Source organism: Stigmatopora argus, chromosome 5, assembly GCF_051989625.1.
Source record: "Stigmatopora argus isolate UIUO_Sarg chromosome 5, RoL_Sarg_1.0, whole genome shotgun sequence".
Taxonomy (NCBI): domain Eukaryota; kingdom Metazoa; phylum Chordata; class Actinopteri; order Syngnathiformes; family Syngnathidae; genus Stigmatopora; species Stigmatopora argus.
In genome coordinates this window covers 9,530,907-9,549,975 of record NC_135391.1, presented here as the reverse complement: position 1 = coordinate 9,549,975, position 19,069 = coordinate 9,530,907, and the positions used below count along the sequence as shown (strand labels likewise).

General features: G+C 39.9%; 2 protein-coding genes across 3 annotated transcripts; both read left to right on the top strand.

Annotated features, from left to right (window-relative positions):
• The first annotated feature begins 380 nt into the window (after positions 1-380).
• On the top strand, positions 381-2,494 carry LOC144074560 (uncharacterized). 2 transcript variants are annotated; one of them, XM_077601053.1, is made up of 3 exons: positions 381-551; positions 1,662-1,802; positions 1,912-2,494. In XM_077601053.1, the coding sequence occupies exons 1-3, from the start codon at positions 398-400 to the stop codon at positions 2,121-2,123; spliced, it is 507 nt and encodes a 168-aa protein (XP_077457179.1). In that variant the 5' UTR covers positions 381-397; the 3' UTR covers positions 2,124-2,494. The 2 variants fall into 2 exon arrangements, with proteins under 2 accessions (XP_077457179.1, XP_077457180.1); XM_077601054.1 differs by having other exon boundaries at positions 389-551; positions 1,689-1,802.
• A 1,250-nt stretch (positions 2,495-3,744) lies between these two features.
• On the top strand, positions 3,745-14,701 carry plekha2 (pleckstrin homology domain containing A2). The gene is made up of 12 exons (XM_077601467.1): positions 3,745-4,120; positions 6,621-6,784; positions 6,922-6,978; positions 8,316-8,364; positions 8,477-8,574; positions 10,310-10,441; positions 10,595-10,654; positions 10,736-10,804; positions 10,884-10,954; positions 11,249-11,312; positions 12,672-12,749; positions 13,376-14,701. Exons 2-12 carry the CDS (start codon positions 6,644-6,646, stop codon positions 13,814-13,816), a joined length of 1,260 nt encoding a protein of 419 aa, XP_077457593.1. The 5' UTR covers positions 3,745-4,120; positions 6,621-6,643; the 3' UTR covers positions 13,817-14,701.
• Positions 14,702-19,069: the final 4,368 nt, after the last annotated feature.

The following is a 19,069-nucleotide window of genomic DNA, read 5'->3' as shown; positions in this document are numbered from 1 at the left end:
CCTATTATCACATTTAAAAAAAAAACTGTTACACTACAGTTTATCAGAGATATAACCATTACACTGAAATTTTTTGAATGCAAACCTTTCATTTCTTATCTCAGAAAGACATTATTTCATCAATGACGTGTCCGCGTCATGCTACAGCTGTTCTTTTGATTCCCATTTTGAGATTTGTCATATGTACAATACGTCACTACTTTGACCTACGGACCAATGACGTTACCTTCCGTTAATCGTGACCCACACCCCCTTGCACGCACCCCACCTGAAGCATGAGAAGCGTGTCTTTGAAGAAACAAAAAGACACAACTGAGTTCATGTCTCTTCTGTTAAGTCAATTAGCATGGTCTTCTGGCTGTGCAGCATATATTGAGATTAGAGAGATTAGATTTTAATGCCATCAGGCGGCTTCCAACATCTAAAACTTCCACCCTGGTCGCCGTGCCCTTCCCATCGCTTCGTCTTAGCCACTCGCACTCTGGGCCCAACGTTCGCTGCCATGAAGGTTATTTTTGCCCTGCTGCTTGTCCTCTCTCTGGCCGGCTACAGTAAGTTTTTATCACACATGTGAGGGTGAAACTCAATGATGCTCTTTAAGGGGCCGGGGATTTTTTATTTTATTTTTTTAAAAGGGAAAATGTGCTTTCTAAGGGTCTCTGGATAATATTCACTGAGGCTAAAGTGAGTTGCATTTTTATAAATATGATAGTTATCATGCCGATAAATATCACTAAACTTCTTTCTTTATCTTTGAATGGGACTTTTCCTGGTAAAATGTCTGCTCTTGGCTACGGAACTGGATTTTATTGTTAGTGTTTTGGCAATGTTTGGGTAGATTTAGCATCTTCACAGAGTTCCTTTTATTTTCATTTTTTTTTGCACAAGGTACCATATTCAGCTTCCAGTTAAACACAGTTATAATAATTTAGTACATTATAGTAAAGACTAGCATGACAAGGGATGGCAAAATACCGAATTGGAACCACAGTTGTTGCTACGTGATGCCATTCAAGTCTTTATATATATTCCTGTTAAACACTGGCCATTCAGATGGTCTACATCACATGTGTCAAAGTGGCGGCCCGGGGTCCAAATCTGGCCCGCCGCATCATTTTGTGTGGCCCGGGAAAGTAAATCATGAGTGCCGACTTTCTGTTTTAGGATCAAATTAAAATGAAGAGTAGAGATGTATATTAAATTTCCTGATTTTCCCCCTTTTAAATCAATAATTGTAATTTTTTAATCATTTTTTCTGTGTTTTTAGCTCAAAAATCATTTTGTAAAATCAAAAAATATTAAAAAAGCTAAAATAAACATTGTTTTAGATCTATAAAAAACGGAATATTCAGGGCTTTTAATCCAGTTCTTTTAATCCATTTATAAAAAAAAATCTAAATATTATATCCAAAATGGTCCGGCCCACATGAAATCGAGTTGACGTTAATGCGGCCCGCGAACCAACCCGAGTCTGACACCCCTGCTCTACATGTACTACTTAAGGTAGAGAGAAGGAAGTCAAATCATTGTTACAATATGTTCATGCTGTGTGTTTAATATTGAAGTCGGTTGCCATGGTAGGGTGATGAACTAAAACATCAGAGTCTGCAAGGCTACCAAACGAAGCGTCCTGTGAACATTCATGCTTAATTTCAAGTCAGGTGTTCTGCCCTGTTCTGTCTGCAAAGGTGACGCCCTGAAATGCCACACGTGTGCAGCATCCAGCGAGGATGACTGCAACAAACAAGGCTCCGCCTCCTGCCCACAGTACGCCGATGCCTGCGCCACCATCACCGGACCCCGTCAGTAAATACAGCACTGACACAATAATTGATAATTGAGTCCCACTTTAGGCCCAAGTTCCAAAATCCCAGACAGAAGTCCAATGGCGCTTGTGCACTTCTCTTTCAGACACAGTCCTCAAGTCGTGCACCTACAAGGCTTTCTGCGACAAAGCTCACGGGAGCAACTCTGGGGCCAAGATGGAGTGTTGCTATGGCGACAACTGTAACGGCCCGCACAGGAGCCACAGCCAAGGAGACAAGCACCACAGCGGCACGGCGGCTCTGTCCTGCAGCCCCGCGTTGCTTCTCAGTGTCGTCCTCTTACGTTTTAACCTTTAGTCACATGTAGTAAAACACTCCGACACTGCAACTGTATGATTATTGTTCTTACCTAAAGTTCTTTTTTTCACTCGAGCCGTCCATTCTTTGGACCATTCATTCTTATTAATCCACAGTTGTTTATTTCTGGCACTTTAACAAATACAGAATTTTGCCATGACGCGCATTGTTATTTAGATATGAGCACAATTTTTCTTAAATAGGACAGAGGTCTCAAACTTGCAGCTCAGGGGCCAATTGTCCCCCACGGGATGATACTCTGTGTAACAGCGAACATTGGCAGAGATTTAGAGACGTAGAATGGTGCATATTTGTTTTCTTTGGTAAATCATTGTATAAATTTATGAATAAAATGTTGTCATGCCTGTGAATATTTTCACTCATCCAAGTCATTTCAGTAAAGAATTAACATACAAATACAATAGTAATATGATTTTTTTACATTTTATTTTGACAGAGTGCATCAAACAGGTACTCTTATAGTAATTCTCAGTTTCAAAACAGTTGGTTATCCCAGTTGTAAACAAACTATTAAAAAAATTACAAATCCAATTATATTACAAATTGGGCCATATCAATGTCAAACCACAGACATTCAATTATTATTTTTTATCTGTTACCTTCAGGCAAAAGCATTAAATTGTGAAATGAAGATTATTTTTTATCATCAAAAGAAAATTGCCCCTTGCCTTCAATATTAAATATATTGCAGTGTTTTAATAGTTCATATTTGTATTAAACTGTATAACATGAATAAAGGAATAACTTTAGTAATTAAAGGCCTCAAGAAAGGATCCTAGGCATAAACTTGAAGCGTGAAATCAGTGATGTGTACTTAATCGGGTCATATGATGTGCCACCACTTCCTCTTCTGGTTGCAGAAGGCGAACATGTGAAAGACAACTCATAGTTATGAAGTGAAAAGTGTAGCTCACATGAAGATTGCACACTTGGCTGAAGACATTATTCAATACAAAGATCCATCTGCCATCAGGTTTTCATCACCTGACTGAAATTTTCATCACCAGGGGGCCTCATGTCGGGGCGGCCCGGCAGATGAGATGTTAGCGTGTCGGCCTCACAGTGGGGGACCTGGGTTCAAATCCAGGTTGGTCCACCTGTGTGGAGTTTGCATGTTCTCACCGGGCCCGCGTGGGTTTTTTCCAGGTACTCCGGTTTCCTCCCACATCCCCAAAACATTCAAGGTATCCAGGTTGAACACTCAAAATTGCCCTGACGTATGAGTGTGAGCGTGATTGGTTGTTTGTCTCCTTGTGCCCTGTGATTGGCTGCCAGGAGTTGGCTTGCCATGGATATGACTCAGCACCCCCCGCGATCCTTGTGAGGATAAATTCAGAAAATGAATCAGTGAAAGACGGAAAAGTGTCAAGCTTTTCCACTAGATGGCAGAGCTCTTACATTATTTGTGCCTCTACACTACTTTTTTTCCAAATATTATTGTGTGTCAAGGGATTTTTTTTTACCCCATCCGACTTAAAATATGTGGCTTTGCTCAATAAATGTTGGGAAACACTTGTGTGCTTGTGCTTGACCTACTTGACCGCCATCCAAAGCAGATAACAAAGCTGTGAGCACATTCTGCACACTTGCCGAGGACGTACCACAACAAAAACGGCAAACTGCGGTGGCTAATCCAAAAACTTGTGGCGAGAAAAGACGCGATTTGTGTCTGCTAGTTCCTCATATAGGCAGGCAGAAAAGGAGGAGGGGACGGAGGATCATATCCGGGGTTGGTTTTATTCTAATAACGAAACGTGCAACCCGGAAAGAAGAAGCAGGCAGAAGACGCCTGTCGTGTTATCCGCCCAACGCGATTTCATTGGCGGGGAGGACAGGCCGGTTCACGGCGGTTGAGGGGGCCTCCGGTGCTCGCCGAAAAGTTTCTTTTGGAGCACACTAGCTAGTTTTTTGTCATGGTGCTCTGCTGTCCCAAGTGTGCCCAGTAGCGGTTTGGTTGGGACAGGACTGCGAGGCGGGTGAGTCCACACGGTTAAACTTCATAAGTGTGCGTGAGTGTGTGCGTGCGTGCGTGAGTGTGCGTGTGTGTGCGTGCGTGTGCGTGCGTGTGCTTGTGGGTGCGTGCGTGTGCGTGAGTGTGTGTGTGTGCGCGAGTGTGCGTGAGCGTGCGTGAGTGTGCGTGAGAGTGAGTGTGTGTGTGTGTGTGTGTGTGCGTGCGTGCGTGAGTGTGCGTGAGTGTGTGCGTGTGCATGACTGTGCGTGAGCGTGCGTGAGTGTGTGTCTGCGTGAGTGTGTGAATGTGTTGACTTTGGTCGACAAGAACATGTCAGGTGCAGTCAACTTCTATCTAGTCTTCATCATCATGAGCCAACTTGTACTTCCTGTTAGTACACTGAATTATTAGCATCATTAGTTTAGTGTCAATCAAATTTGAAAATGAACAAATTGAGATGACTGTCTTATTGATGTGTACCCTATGGGGAATCTCGTTGTACTTGTATAATGACAATACTAAAGGTATACAATTCCATTCTTATTTCAAATGGATTGGACGTCTATAGTCGTCAATGGTAGCTGATTGGTTAATTTTGCATCGGTTGTAGGGGAATTAGAAGTAGCCTTATGGTTACTGCATAAAAAGTATGTTAATCGTGGATTTCTTGGAATGATGATAATGCGGAAAATAGTGTATAATGGCCCTAAGAAATGATAAACCTGTCAATACATTGAATATAAATCCACTAATGTAATTTTACATGAACAGAAAATGAATTAGACAATGAGTAGGCAGGACAATCTGAAATATGCTTTGTACAGTACTGGCGTTTAAAAAATGATTTTCATGTCCTACCTTGCCTACTTACTGGAAATATTGACTTTTATTGATAATTTTTGTTTGATTTGTTAAAATAGTACTGGCGCTTAGTTTTTTTTTATAGGGCCTACTTTGCCCACTTCCTGGAAAATTTACTTTTCTTGATAATTTTATGCATCAGAAACATGAAATTCAAATTTATTTTTCTTTAAATGGTTAACAAGAATCTTTACATTGGGAAACCTTGTCTTGTACTTTATATATAGACGCGTTCGCATTGGTTGGAACACTTTGGTGTAAAGTCATTTTCTACTCTGGTGTCCCAATACATTTGTCTGTATGGGCTATCATTCGGTGACTAGAAATTATTCAAGTAGAGGAAAAGATTCACTTTAGCTAACAAATCAGTCCTGACTCAGTGAAGTTGATGAAAGTGAAGCTTCATTTTAGCACATCACCACCACCACAACCTCCATTGCATCATTTTTTTAACCTTCCTGTCATTCTTCTGATTAGTCCCAGACATTTTGATGAAATCACGTGCTTCAGTCAGTGGTCTTCCAAAAAAAAATCTCAGGATAGAAGAGCTTGAAAAACTCCATAAGTACCACAGATGTGCTATTATCAGTGTTTGGATGAAATACATGTGTGTCATTCTCCCACATTGACCAAAAATGCCACAACTTCTTCCCTGCTTCTCCTCTTAATGGTTGAACCAGATGTTTTATGATCCTGAAATGTTGTGTGTATTTGTGTGGCATGTGTGCCAGAGTGAGTAGTGCAATGCTATCATTTTCCTTTTTTGGGCTGGAGTTTCTGCACATGGGTTTTAGTCATCTATTTGAGTGACATATCTTTTATTTTATTTTTTTCATTTGAATATCAACTATTTTTACCAATTGAATTTAGGCATAAGTTATCTTTTTTTAAATGTTTATTTTTTTTTTTTTTTACAATTTAGTGCTCAAACATCTTCGACTCTTGTGAGGATTAGCAGTATCAAAAGTTAAAGCCTCCTATAAGCGCCTATTTATACAGTATGACATCAGTAAATTTCTGCAGATGAATATTTTCAATACAGTTGTATTTTCTTATGTTATAACTTCTCACCCAGTTCTCCATCTTTCTGAAATGTCAGGAATTTCATTTCTGATTGTGTAATGTTAACGTTCTTTTTATCTATCGTGTTTGGAAGAAAAGTCTATGTATGCATTCTCCTTGAGTTAGTGCTTCGAGAATGTTTGACTTGAGGCAGGGATTGCAGGAGGATGACAACATGAGTAAAGAAATCAACTTGCCACTCATGTGCTTGGCTCCAGAAAAATGTGTGTTTTTGCGTGCGTGTGGATGACACCGAACATCTTCAGCATACCAAAGTCACCGAGTGACTGTCTGATTCACACGCACGGCATGGTCTTAATGAATACATTTCGCCATCTTCATGCAGCCACCTCCTCCATTACCAACCGTCTGGTGTCTGGCCAGTGGAAATGTGTGCAGATCTTGAGTGCACTCTGTAATTTTTGGCTTTGGTGGAGGCCCGAGCTCGCCTCAGGCTTTAGCTGCTGCTCAGCCTCAATCATGTCACATGAAAAACTGCTGAGTGTGAGATGCTCTTGCTCTCTCACTTCCTGTGTGCACGCACATGTGTATTGAAGTCTGTCCCACTTGAGCATACTAACATGAGTTTTTTTGTGTTCCAGTGATATGTGATAGAGGCGGCAGGATGCCGTACGTGGACCGTCTGAACCGCGTGTGTGGCTTCTTGGACATCGAGGAGAAAGAGAACAGCAGTCGTTTCCAGAGGCGTTACTTCATCCTGGACACGCAGGGAAATACTTTGCTTTGGTACATGGACAACCCTCAGGTGCGTCGCACTGTATGACACAACACGCTGGAACAAACTGTAAAAGGAAGTGACCAATACGAGCCAGGGTAACCTTGGACTGTGACTCTGTGACACATTTGTGTGTGACTGTGTGTGTGTGTGTGTTTGTCATGCAGAACCTGCCCAGTGGAGCAAGTTTTGTTGGCAACCTGAGACTAACTTATATCTCCAAGGTAACCTTCCTATTAGTTTTTGAATTGTTTTTTCAACTATGAGAATTTAAAGTTGTTCACATTTGTGCATATGGAACAGTATTTGAAATGTTCAAATAGTGGATTTAATTGTGATAAGGTTAAAGAGTTATTGATTCGTTTGGGTATAATTGTTAATGGAATTCACAAGGGTGTAACGGTTAACGGATTTGAATTTTTACATCCATTAGTTAAGCTGGGAAACAATCCAATTGATTGAAACGCCACAGTTTGATCAACCAACTATTAGAACACATAATTTTTTTCATAGTTTCATTTGCATTTTCTTGCAACTTTAGTGCTAAATCTTGCAGGAAGTGGTGAATCGTTTTTTTATGTGAATTGGGGGATAGCAGGCTTATTCTAACTTCTGCCCCCCAACTTGTCTGAAGAAAACAAAATATGAGAGTTCAAAATAGTCCCCATCAAGCCAAAAATATATTGATAATTTTCCCCGTTGTAAACTGATTGGTCACCATTGATTTAATACAGTTAGATTAGTCCAGATTTATCAAAGAATTTGACAGAAACTTTACTCTTCAAATTCCCCACTTCTCCCAAACTGGCTCGTAACTTTTTTTCCAGTGATTATCTTCACATCTGCTGACTTTTGGTTCCACCTCATAGATAATCTATATTCTCTTTGTAAAGAGAAAATATTTTCTGCCGGTTCGTGCATTTGATGTCTTTTTGGAATGTGCTGGTGTACCGAACGATGGGGCCAGTGGGCGTGCGGAGGTGGCTTTGGTGCAGTCCAAAAGATAGAAAGAATCTGATCTATCTGCAGCTGAAGCTAATGGTCACATGCAGAGTTGAGCTGCAAAAGAGCTGCTTACGACTTCCAGATGTTGACTTGAGCAGATCACATCTGGCTTCAATGCTGACAACTTCTCTCAGGACAGTTGAAATCAAAGATATGAACTTATAATTCCACAGTCGGCTCTTTTGTTTTTTTAAACCTGTAAAAATATTGTTGTTTGCTGATATTTTGCCGATATTAATCTGATGCCGATCCGATACCTATATTTTTAGACCAGTAAAAATAATGCTACAAAACAAACAGTAAATGACAAATCTTATTTTTTATGTATTAAATCAAGCAATTCTGGCACCTCCTCGAAAAAAAATTATATTTACAAATATTACACGATGCTCTCTCACTATCAGTAGTCTGACTCAACCGGCATTTTTTTCCCAGTGGTTTGATTTACTGTTACTAGATTTGTTATCGTAACCAAAACCAAAACTGTCCGATGCTCCCAAAATAGTTTTTACTGCAAACTCAGTCATGTTTGACTTTAACTCTGTTCTACTGTCAGGTAAATGAAGCTACAGGGAAGCAGAAGCCAAAGACAGAGTTCTGCTTTGGTAGGTCCTCGGGGAAACCAAGTCACAGTCACATACTACTGTAAAAGAAAATTATTTTTATACATGTGCTAGACTGCTAAACTATTGATGTTGTTTTTTTTCTTCCTCACAGTCATCAACGCGGTTTCCCGAAGGTACTTCCTCCAAGCCAACGACGTGACTGACATGAGGGACTGGGTCACTGCTCTCAATCAGGCCAGCAAGATTACTGTAAGCATAGCACACACCAAAACAATTCATTTGTTTGAGAATATTTTATTGGATTGGATTGGATTGGATAACTTTATTCATCCTGTATTCGGGAAATTTCATTGTCACAGTAGCAAGAGGGTGAGAATGCAGATACAGAAAAGGCATTTTAGACATAAATAGATGGGTAATAAGTAAGTAAATATATAAGTAAATAAATAAATACATAAATAAATTAATGTGTTGCTGAAATATATATATATATTTGTATATTTGTATTTTATTTATTTATTTATTTATTAATTTTATTTATTTATTTATTTATATTTAAATTATTTTTTATTTATTCATTTATTTATTTTTTATGTTTATTTTATTTATTTTTTTATTTTATTTTTATTTTTTTATGGGGATTATCCCAAAAATTTAGGAATTTACTCCATTTGTTGACAACCCTTTGTCATTTTAAATAAAATATTTTCCTTTACCAATCGCTGATAGCTTCATGTACAATAGACTTTGTAGGAATATGAAAATATTGGACTGTTTTTTGCCTAGGTATTATTCCTTTGTTCACGTAAATAGGGAAATGCAAACAAATGTTACATACCTGTTTGAATGTTTTGTTTTATGCAAACTTGTCTCGTTTTAATGAGAAAGTGAGACTACATCTGCCTTTTTATATTGCCACATGATATTGTTGTGCTTTACAACATAGTGTATCATCTCTTCTTTTATGTACTTGTCTTGAAATGAGTGGTTATATCATGTGCCTCTATCATCTTAAACCAGTTTGGCCATTTTCTGACAAGTCTGCCATTAACAAGGCATTTCAAGTGCTGTTTTTCTATTGCGCTGCCAATGTTCTGACATCTTTACAAATGCTTAACAACATTGTTTAGCTCTTGTTTACTGCAATGAGAGCCTAAAATCGCAAGTCAACTGTTGATTTTCTATCGCACTGCCAATTCTCTCCACATCTAAATTGGAGTTTTCTGTCAAATGCAATGGGGTCCTAAAATCTAATTTTGTCATATTGTGTGTAACTTGATTATTGCTAATAATGTGACGAGTGACTAGAAAAATCTCTCAAAGGGGCATTGTTTTAAATTATGGTTGAACAGATTAATGGCCGTTACCAACACAATCTAGTCTTATTTTGTCTGTACTGAGAGTGCATTTCTCCTTTCATAGTGAAATGAAGTTACCCAAAGTAGTCATTTGATTTGTCCTATGGAAAATTTAGGAGAATTATATAATTACAGGTCAAATGACGCCAAAAAGGCTTTTATTGACATTTGAGACAATTTGTAAGAAGCAGTTTGACATTTTTGACTTTCATACTTGTAAAAACCATAATAACATAAGTGCTAATTCCAGTTCATTGGCCATCAAAGGCAGTGGATGTGGTAAAAATAATTGCACAGTCCTTGATTTAATCATAAAAAAAATGTCACAAATATAATTTACTTCACTGGCCATAATTTCGAGACTCACTTAATATTGACACAAGTGTTTAAAGTGCTCTACCGTACTGTAGCACTAGTAATAGTAAAAAAAAAGTCAAATGTATTATGATGCTTAGGTTTTCCTGCCTTGAATGCACCTATGTAACAATTTCTAGGAGAAAATTCATCTTGTTGTCTCCATAATGATTATAAATAGTCCATTTCTTTTGATGCTCACTTAATTGAGATCTTTTGCATCACTCAGTATGTCATAGTTTGAACTCAATGTTGTATTGTTCACTACTCAGGTTCCTAAATCTGGTCCCGCACCCCCAAGATCGGATGTGGCCGCATTTATCAGCGATATTTATGGAGGTGGGAAGCAGCATGCGTACAAGACGGAGATCCACGGAGGTGTGGTGGTGCACACACCCATTCTGGTAAACACAACGCTACCCATAATTTAAAACATTTATGCTAGCAAATGTTACTTTTGCGGTGATCATGCACAAGTCAAACATATTATCAAACATGTATGCAGCTGAGGTTTTGTTGACTTTTAGTGGTGCAATAAAGAGATTATAATTTTACAGAACGAGGGCAGCAAGCCTGGCGTGCTGCGGTTCGGCTACTGTGTCAAACAAGGCAATGTTGTGAGTGTGCGTCCCCATTTTAAAGTGTTTTAATGAAGGAGTTACATGAGGAACTGAAATGTCACGCAATGTTTGTTTCAGAGAAAAAGCTGGAAGAGACGCTTTTTCACCCTGGATAACAATGCAGTTAGCTACTACAAGTCCGAGATGGTGAGGCGACGTCTTCGGCAGATCTTTATCGGGGTTTTGCTTCGTCCGTTCACCCCTCTTGCGCATGTGTGTGTATCAGGACAAAGAGCCTCTGCGAGCCATTCCCCTCAGGGACATTCAGAAAGTTCATGAATGCCTCGTCAAATCAGGGTGAGTCAATGAGACCGCAGAGTCCAACATGCTCTCTCACCACCTCTCTCATTCCCTGGTAATTGATTATAAACACATGCAGTCAGTATGTGCTCAGCCAGATAATGTTCTGTGTCAACTTTTCAAGAATTGGTACTATAAACACAGTAGAACAGTGTTTTGTTATAGTTCTTCAGTCCTTATTTGGCAAACGTCTTAAGTTTAAACTTTACAACTCCCCCGTAAACAAAAATAAAAACAATAGGAGTCGTAAGAAACGGCGTGTAATACTGTGTAAAAATTTGTTTCCATTAGAGAGCTCCTGCAGAGAGACAATCTGTTTGAGATCATCACCGGATCTCGAACATTCTACATACAGGTAAGCCTATGATCTCATATTGTTCCAAATGTAGGTTTCACCCAATGGGATTGCAGTATATATAAGATTTATGCCACATATGTGCTAGTGCCCTTATGCAATAACGGATAAGTCACGGAGATGTCAATCTGTGAGGCAGTAAGCAGGTGCGTGTGTGTTTTGAGTTGTTTTCTTGAAATGCTCCGCTGCCAAAGTGTAGCACAAAACTCCGTTTTGAGCGTTGTTTTTCTGAAGCAACCACAGACATCTGTTACCATAACAATAATAACATCCTGTTGATTCCTTCCCATGGGAGGACAGCTGAGCGAAATGGCAAGCATAAGCACATTTGTTTTTGTGCTAGATAGGGGAAGCCTGGTCGGTACTCTGTAAACTGAATGGAAAATTATTGTCTATGCCAAATGATTGAAATACAATTGAACCTTTTTACAGAGATAAACAGTTAAGACTTTGCGCACGCCATCTTAACTTGATTCCATGTTGTATTTACGCAGTCATGGTATAATAAGGGATTCAAATAAATATTACTCAATTCGATGTGTTTCTGCAGTTTAATTTAAATTTAAAGTAGTAGTTATTTTACAACGGTGAAGTGGTTCAGGCAGTGGCAGTCCGTGCATTTTCTCGTAGCGCCTTCAACGAATCAATCCAACCCTCAAAAACTATTTTATGGCTATAAAACCTCTACTGCAGCTATAGCTGCGACACATAAAAATAATCAATAAATCAATGCACAAAAATGGGGTAAAATCCACTTCCTAGCAGCATTTCATGATTAAATACAAATACTGGAGCTTTTCAGACATTAAAACCAGGCCAGGGGGGCGATTTTCCCGGGAAAAGACAGCGATGAACGTCAATGGCGTACCGGCAAACATTGCCCGAAAATGGGGTAAAATCCAGCCAAAAACAGCATTTATTGATTAAATACAAATACTGGAGTCTTATCAACGCTTATTTAATGCAGCAGAGCCTGCAGAACTAATTGTGAAGGCCTTGAGGCAGATTTCTGACCCTGGCAACAAATAATGGCTGAAATGTGATTGGTTAAATGCTTCAATATGAAAAGACACATCTGGAAGCAGTGCAACCAGGGGGAAAAGCAATGAAAGGAAGCTAACAGACAATTTGATATTATTTAATAAGTATTGATGGACAAACTATAATATATGATTCAGATATTTCTTAGGCCAGCAGAGAAGGCTTTGAAGGCCCTGACGGCCCGCCACTGGGTTCAGGCATTGTATTGGAGGTGCCACACATTTATCTTTTTGTTGGTGGGGTTACAAAAAACCCAAAGGAATACTGACATATTTTTTAATTGTTAATGTTGTCATGTTTGGTCACATCTGTCCATAGACAGACTCTCCAGAGGACATGCATGGCTGGATCAGGGACATCGAAATGAAGATTCAAGACTTTCGAGGTCCTACCAAGGTATTCTGCCACTCTCCCCAACACCAGCATTACCAATTGCAAGGAAGTCTTTTTTGTTGTTGTTGCATAATCAGGTTTGTCCATCAATGGGTGTTATTCACGAGCTGCAATGTCCTCTCTTTTAAAGAGTGGGAAAGTGACCAAGCTACTCGATAATGCAATGTTTTTGATTACTGAACATGTTTTTTTTGTCCGCGGATTTCCTCTTTCATCTCGAATTGGTCGCATTCTTTTGCGTAATGCTCGCTCGAAACTGATGTCTTTTCCTTGGTATGAGTTTCAAATGTGCCACTACAAACAGTGCATATGCTACGATCGTCACATATATACTGAACCAGTCTCAAACTGGTTCAGTGTACATGGGACGTCCTTCTGAATGGTTGGTTCTCTTGCCACCTCCTCCTGCCTTTTCAAACAAACTGGTTCTGACAGGATCTCATCTCAGGCAAATATGTCCATCTGATTTTTATTCGGAAATGTCCCCAGTCAACCTAAAAGCAGTGACGTTGACTTTGTCTTTGACTACAAAAATGAGAGCTATTGCCTGGATTCGTTTGTAAATAGAATCTATCCACAGTCATAAGCCATAGTGATGTTTTTTTTTCTCTTGTCATTTTTCGCTGAAGGGATTTTCATTCAAACGAGGCTCCCCGCTCTATCGAAGTCACAATGCTTCTTCGAGTCGAAGTCAGCAGATGGTGGAAAAGCGCCCGACTCTTGTAAAATCGTGCTCCATCGCACCGGGCTGGCAGCCGTGGACACCTATGCCTGCAAATGAGCCTTCTATTTTGCACGCAGAGGACAATGACAGAAGTGCTTTTAGCAACGTTCCTACGATGGCCTCACTGTCTTCCTCTCCCAACTCTTCCTCCACGTCCTCCTCCTCCAACTCGCTCTCGACCCTATCCTCTTGCCCCGGCGTCCCCAGTAGCGGCTTGGGCATCCTCACGTCCTCGGGGGACGTGGCGTGCGGCCGTCGGAGGCACCGCTCGCAGCCTCAGCCCCCCACGGGCTGCATGTTCCCGTTCAACTTGGATGACGAAAGCATCCGTACCACTGATGTCTAGATTCTGCGCTTCTGTGTGGTTCTTGTTACCTACGTTGACATGAATGGGACTGCTTATTGTGGTTTTCTTAACCCTTACTAATAAGGTCACCCTGCGTCAATGACATGACAAGCGGCGAGAGCCCCCCTGATGATCGTCTTACAGATGAAGTGGGGACCAAAGTAGTATTGGATCGTCAGTGCGGTTAGAAAATAAGATGAAGCATTTTATTGAGGGTTTATTTGTGTGTGCGTGTGTGTGTGTGTGTGCAGCTTCCACTAAAAACTTGAATTATGATGTGAATCGATCTTGCAGGGTTACAAATGATTGCACATGCTTTTAACCCTTTGTCTTCTATTAGATATGTTCTCTGCATAACAACTTCTATTTTTAGAGCCCTCTCTTTTAGCATTCTGTCCATGAAAGACATCTGACGCAAAGTCCTGGCAGTGACCTTCATTAACATTCGACATGCGTTTCCTGGTCACAAACAAGACCAGTAAAAGTGTTCCTCTGCCAACTTCAAGTTAAGTCTAAAGATTGAAGCATCAGCGCTTGTTGCACACCAAACAGTGTTGCGACTATAAATAAAATGACCACTATACGGTACTCGATGAAGGATATAAAGTAATGCTCCTGTGAGGGTTTATATGTGTTGAAATGTGATAACCACCCCATTCACCCTGCATTATTTTGGTGGTGTACACGCTGCCACTTCTGGTAATTTATTTGCATTTTTTTTGCACTTATTTTATTTTCCCAAGTTTTTATATTCATCACTGTCATAACTTGAAGTAGTTTGTGTACGGCTTCAACTGCTTTGTTCACGTTTCTGCCTGCTTTTATAATAAATTCTGTTTCTTTTTTTAGTTGGTTGGTCATATTAAATGGTAACGGATGACTGAATTTGGTCATTAATTTTAAAGTTAATGTCATGGGGCTTGTATGTTTGTCCTTAAGGTCTCAGTATATAAACTATGAATATAGTTTGGTCAGTTTATCAAAGCGGCCTTTTGAGCAATGATCTTGACACCCTTCTCGGTGGATTCAGTTGTTTTTTTTTCCTTGGTCTGAAGAAGTCACTTGTATAGCATACAAGTTCCATAGAATAAATCTCATTGATTTAAATTAAAACATGTTTTTACTAATCATTTACAATTTCTAGAGCACTCCATACTTCATTGGGTGTCAATAACAGTGCTAAACTTTCATTCTTTTTGTCTGAGAGAGGCAGGCAGCGATTAGATGTCTATTATTGTCCTTTGCAGGTAAGGTCTCACCTCATCTCATTTCCTGAACCACTTTATCCTCATTAGGGTTGCAGGGGTGCTGAAGCCAATCCCAGCACTCCGGGCCAGAGGCAGGGGACACACTGAATCGGTGGCCAGCCGATCACAATGCAGGTAAGGTTTTAAATAGTATTAAATAAGCAAAAACGCATATTTTTCATTCTCTGCATGTTATCCCAGGTTTGTGTGGGTTTACTCTGGGTATTCCAGTTTTCTCCCACTTCCCCAAAACCTGCATGGTAGACTGGTTGGACACTCTAAATTGCACCTACGTATGAGTGTGAGTCTGTATGGTTGTCCGACTCCTTGTGCCCTGCGATTGGCTGGCCACCAATTCAGGGTGTCCGCGCATGGTGCCCATAGTTGGTTGGGATAGGCTCAAGCACCCCCATGATTCCTGTGAGGATAACCGGTACGGAATTTAGATGAATATTTGCTTTGATATTGTAGTATTTTGTCATTTATTCATTTAGCTTCATATGTATATGATTCACAAGCATAAAAATTATTCTATATGGATTGGTAGAGTCATCAACTGTCTGCATATTTGTGTCCCCCTTACTGAGAGCATAGTGGAGGAAGACCCTAAAGTGAGCTCTTTTCATTTCTCCACCCATTAAAATGGAATTTTAGTTTCAACATTTTGTGTAGCCTTATAATCAATGTTTGTTTCTTTTTCCATCACTCCATTAGAAAGCTTTGTCTCATTTGCCATTCATGCTTTCAGAGTTGAAATTCACAACAACTGGACTAACCTTTGTTCTGTATGCCACTTTCCCGACTCTTTGTGAAGCGACCTTGGGCAACGCTCAGTGAAGTCCTACTTCAAGTTTGAACGTTTTCTTACTCTGGGCAAACACGTTTGACCTTTCACCCTGTCGCCTCAGATGTGCTTGTGGTGAAGACCCAAAGACAAGCTTACAAACGTGTCGAACCAAGCCCGGCACTTGTGATAACTGAAGACTTTCACACGTCCAGTGTAGCGGTCCATTAGGTAAAGAGCCTAAAACTATGCCCCGACCCTTGACCCTGTCCCTGTCTGTGTCCACGGGGCTGCCAAATCTTAAATGTCTCAGCCCAACAGTTTAAATTGTGTCAGCTGGACGCCCTGAACACCTGCCAAATGTCAGCTGTGTTAAAATGAGTTTGGGTCAGCTAACAACAGAACCCATGCAGGTACACTGAGAATTTGAGCTGCATTGGAGATAAAGTAAACTGGACAATTCAAATTGGCAGGATGTGAACATCCAAATTTGCACATTTGACAGTCTATATTTTTCCCCAAATTGCCTCTGAGGGTGATTTTACTCGTCTTTGCATTCGCGCAGTGTAAAAGGTCACTTAGCACTTGACTTTAACGCCTTAGAGTGACAGCGTTTCTTAAGGCAGACAGACACTGCATCCCCAAATGTTAATGTTCCCACATGAATAAGCAGCATCACTCTGCCCTCACTGGGCCTTTTTAGCCATGTTAAATGTTACTCCATCATGCTCCTGGGGAAATTAGACAGGATGTATGTTGTTCTCATCCTTGCACAAAATGCATGAACCACCTAAAGTGTTGGATGGAGTCCTGCTGCTGTTGATCTGTTTCTTTTCTACTTTATCACTTATTCTCTTTTAGATTCTCACTTCATGTTGAGGCCTTGCTTTTAAATTAAAAGGCCACAAGAGGGCAGCGCAAGACTGCAAATGGAAAACTTCATCTTCACATTTAATAACCAACAATCAAATCATGACAAAATAGCCTCATTTTTTTGTTTTGGTTGTGTGCTTAGAAAGAAGTCATTATATTTTCAACCTAAAATCGGATGACAGCCTCACAGTTTAAATACGTAGAAAAAGGCAGGCGTGATACTAAATTGAAGCTCGGATGTAAACTCTGAGAAGGTTTAAGATTCAATCGGTGCATTCTACACATCAGTTTACTTTTAATTGTAACCAATTGTTTAAGTAATTTGTATAGAAACCACATTGATTTCGTAGACGTCCGACTAATTTGAGCTGGGAAGACTGACACTTAGGCCTCCGGGTTTAAATGTTGTCAATCTTAACATGTCCACCTTGTCATAGGTTAATATTTGTTGCAAGAACCTTCCAGAAATGATTGATCTAACAATACACAATCAGCAAGCGAAGGGTTATTCTATATGCTTTAAAAAAAAAGATTGACGAGAAAATCTTTTTAAAAAAAAATGAAAACTACGCGAATCTTAGCTTTTAGGGGAAGGTAAACAGAAATGTCAAAGGTGTGGAGAAAAAGGATGTTTGACAGAATCTCATTTTTTTTTCAAAATCGTAAATGTGATCATGTATTACTAAAAATTGGGGCTCCCCAGCGTGGATCTTTGTGTTTGGACTCCAAAGAAGAGCAGATCATTCTTGTAAACCAGTACAGGGTGGGAATTCTTAAATGCTCACTAGCAATAAAGTCCTATTAATGTGGACCAGGTTTTCCTTCAACTGGACCCACGCCTTGCCTGGATCTCCGCCAACCCCCCCGAAATCAAGCGCTTTTCCCACATGAGACCACCTCGCAGGCTGGATGCAAGCGGGCAGGGAGGGGTTGTGGAATGTATTTGGCCCTGTGTGATGTGATTGTTTGCAGAGAAATGGCTTGACCTCACCCTCCCATGCCACACACACACACATACACACTCTTTGTGGCCCAGCTCTAGGTGTGTGAGACGGACCTGCTGAGTGCAGGAGGTCCGGGACCCCTTCGCCACTTCCTCCAGACGGAGAACAGAGGAGCCAGTCAGCTGAAGCCCGGATGGGACGATAATAATGAGCAGTGCAGTCGCCAGCGCCACCTCATTTCAGGTATTATTGAAACCTTCTCCTCTCACTTTTCATCTGCCCCACAGGCCAGGCCAGACCAGGCCAGACCAGGCCAGACCAGGCCAGACCAGGCCAGACCAGGCAGCTGCACAGTCTCGGTGGAACCCAATCGTGCATTCAATGAGAAATTTAAAAGGAGACAAGTCAAGTTTAGTCCATTCCGACTTGGGCGATTATTTGCGTGCAGTTTTGAGATTGCTAAATTAGTATGTTACATTGGCTGTCATTGACGCCTTAAGTTAATTGAGTACAAATAGCATTTGATATTTAATATTGGAGACCCCCCACCCACTCTAATTATGAATTTTTTTTTGGGGGGGGAAATATTATTTTAAAGTCCTAGGTCAATTTTTTACTCATAACATCAAGATAGAACTCCTGGTGGATCTTCTAACTGCCAGGAGTTATATTTTGATGTTATGAGTAAAAATTGACTTAACAACCTGTGGATACAAAAAATGTAGTATCGAGGATGTGTTATTCATACTATTCATATATGTAAATTTCAAGCACATTTATACAAGTATGTACTTTTACATTACAGTTCACAAAAATTGACAGTCTTATTGAAGACATTTTAATGAGCTCCCACCCCAATTTAAACGGATTTATAACAGGTAAATTAAGTAAGCTGACTGACACTTATTTACGTCTTCCAAGAATTTACGATAAACAATTTACACCGATTACGGAAACTTATGTTTGCCTTAAATGATCAGTATCTATGAATACAATTAGTACTTGAGTTTTATTTTTGCATGAGATTCGAATGAATAGAAAAGTATGAGAAATAATTTATGTTGTTTGTAACAGTGTGTCTCAATTACTTTACTGCCATTTTTCCTCTTCTTTTCATATGATTTTTAAGAGTTTGGTCACTTTTTGTCAATTAGTTATAAATTGTTGTCACTTTGGATTTCAGTTATGCTGCTTTTTGACTGAAGCCTCTAGAATTCACCCTATTTAAATATATTTCTCCCTTTAGAAAGCGAGTTTGAGATATTTCCCCTGACTTTTGATGGCATTTAAAAATCAATATTTTCAAAACTAGACCCCCAGAATAATTTCTTTGGATTTAATCCAACATTTAGATAAACTGAACGACATTTCAAATCACATGACCCATAGATCCCATTAATGTCAA

What these genes read in the sequence shown, in the direction of transcription:
- plekha2 (XM_077601467.1), top strand. Translation starts at nt 6,644, where the DNA reads ATGCCGTACGTGGACCGTCTGAACCGCGTGTGTGGCTTCTTGGACATC. An exon ending in GACTAACTTATATCTCCAAG is followed by an intron (nt 6,979 to 8,315) that starts GTAACCTTCCTA and finishes TTCTACTGTCAG; the next exon opens with GTAAATGAAGCTACAGGGAA. An exon ending in CTCGAACATTCTACATACAG is followed by an intron (nt 11,313 to 12,671) that starts GTAAGCCTATGA and finishes ATCTGTCCATAG; the next exon opens with ACAGACTCTCCAGAGGACAT.
- LOC144074560 (XM_077601053.1), top strand. Translation starts at nt 398, where the DNA reads ATGCCATCAGGCGGCTTCCAACATCTAAAACTTCCACCCTGGTCGCCG. An exon ending in CCTCTCTCTGGCCGGCTACA is followed by an intron (nt 552 to 1,661) that starts GTAAGTTTTTAT and finishes ATTTCAAGTCAG; the next exon opens with GTGTTCTGCCCTGTTCTGTC. An exon ending in CGCCACCATCACCGGACCCC is followed by an intron (nt 1,803 to 1,911) that starts GTCAGTAAATAC and finishes CTTCTCTTTCAG; the next exon opens with ACACAGTCCTCAAGTCGTGC.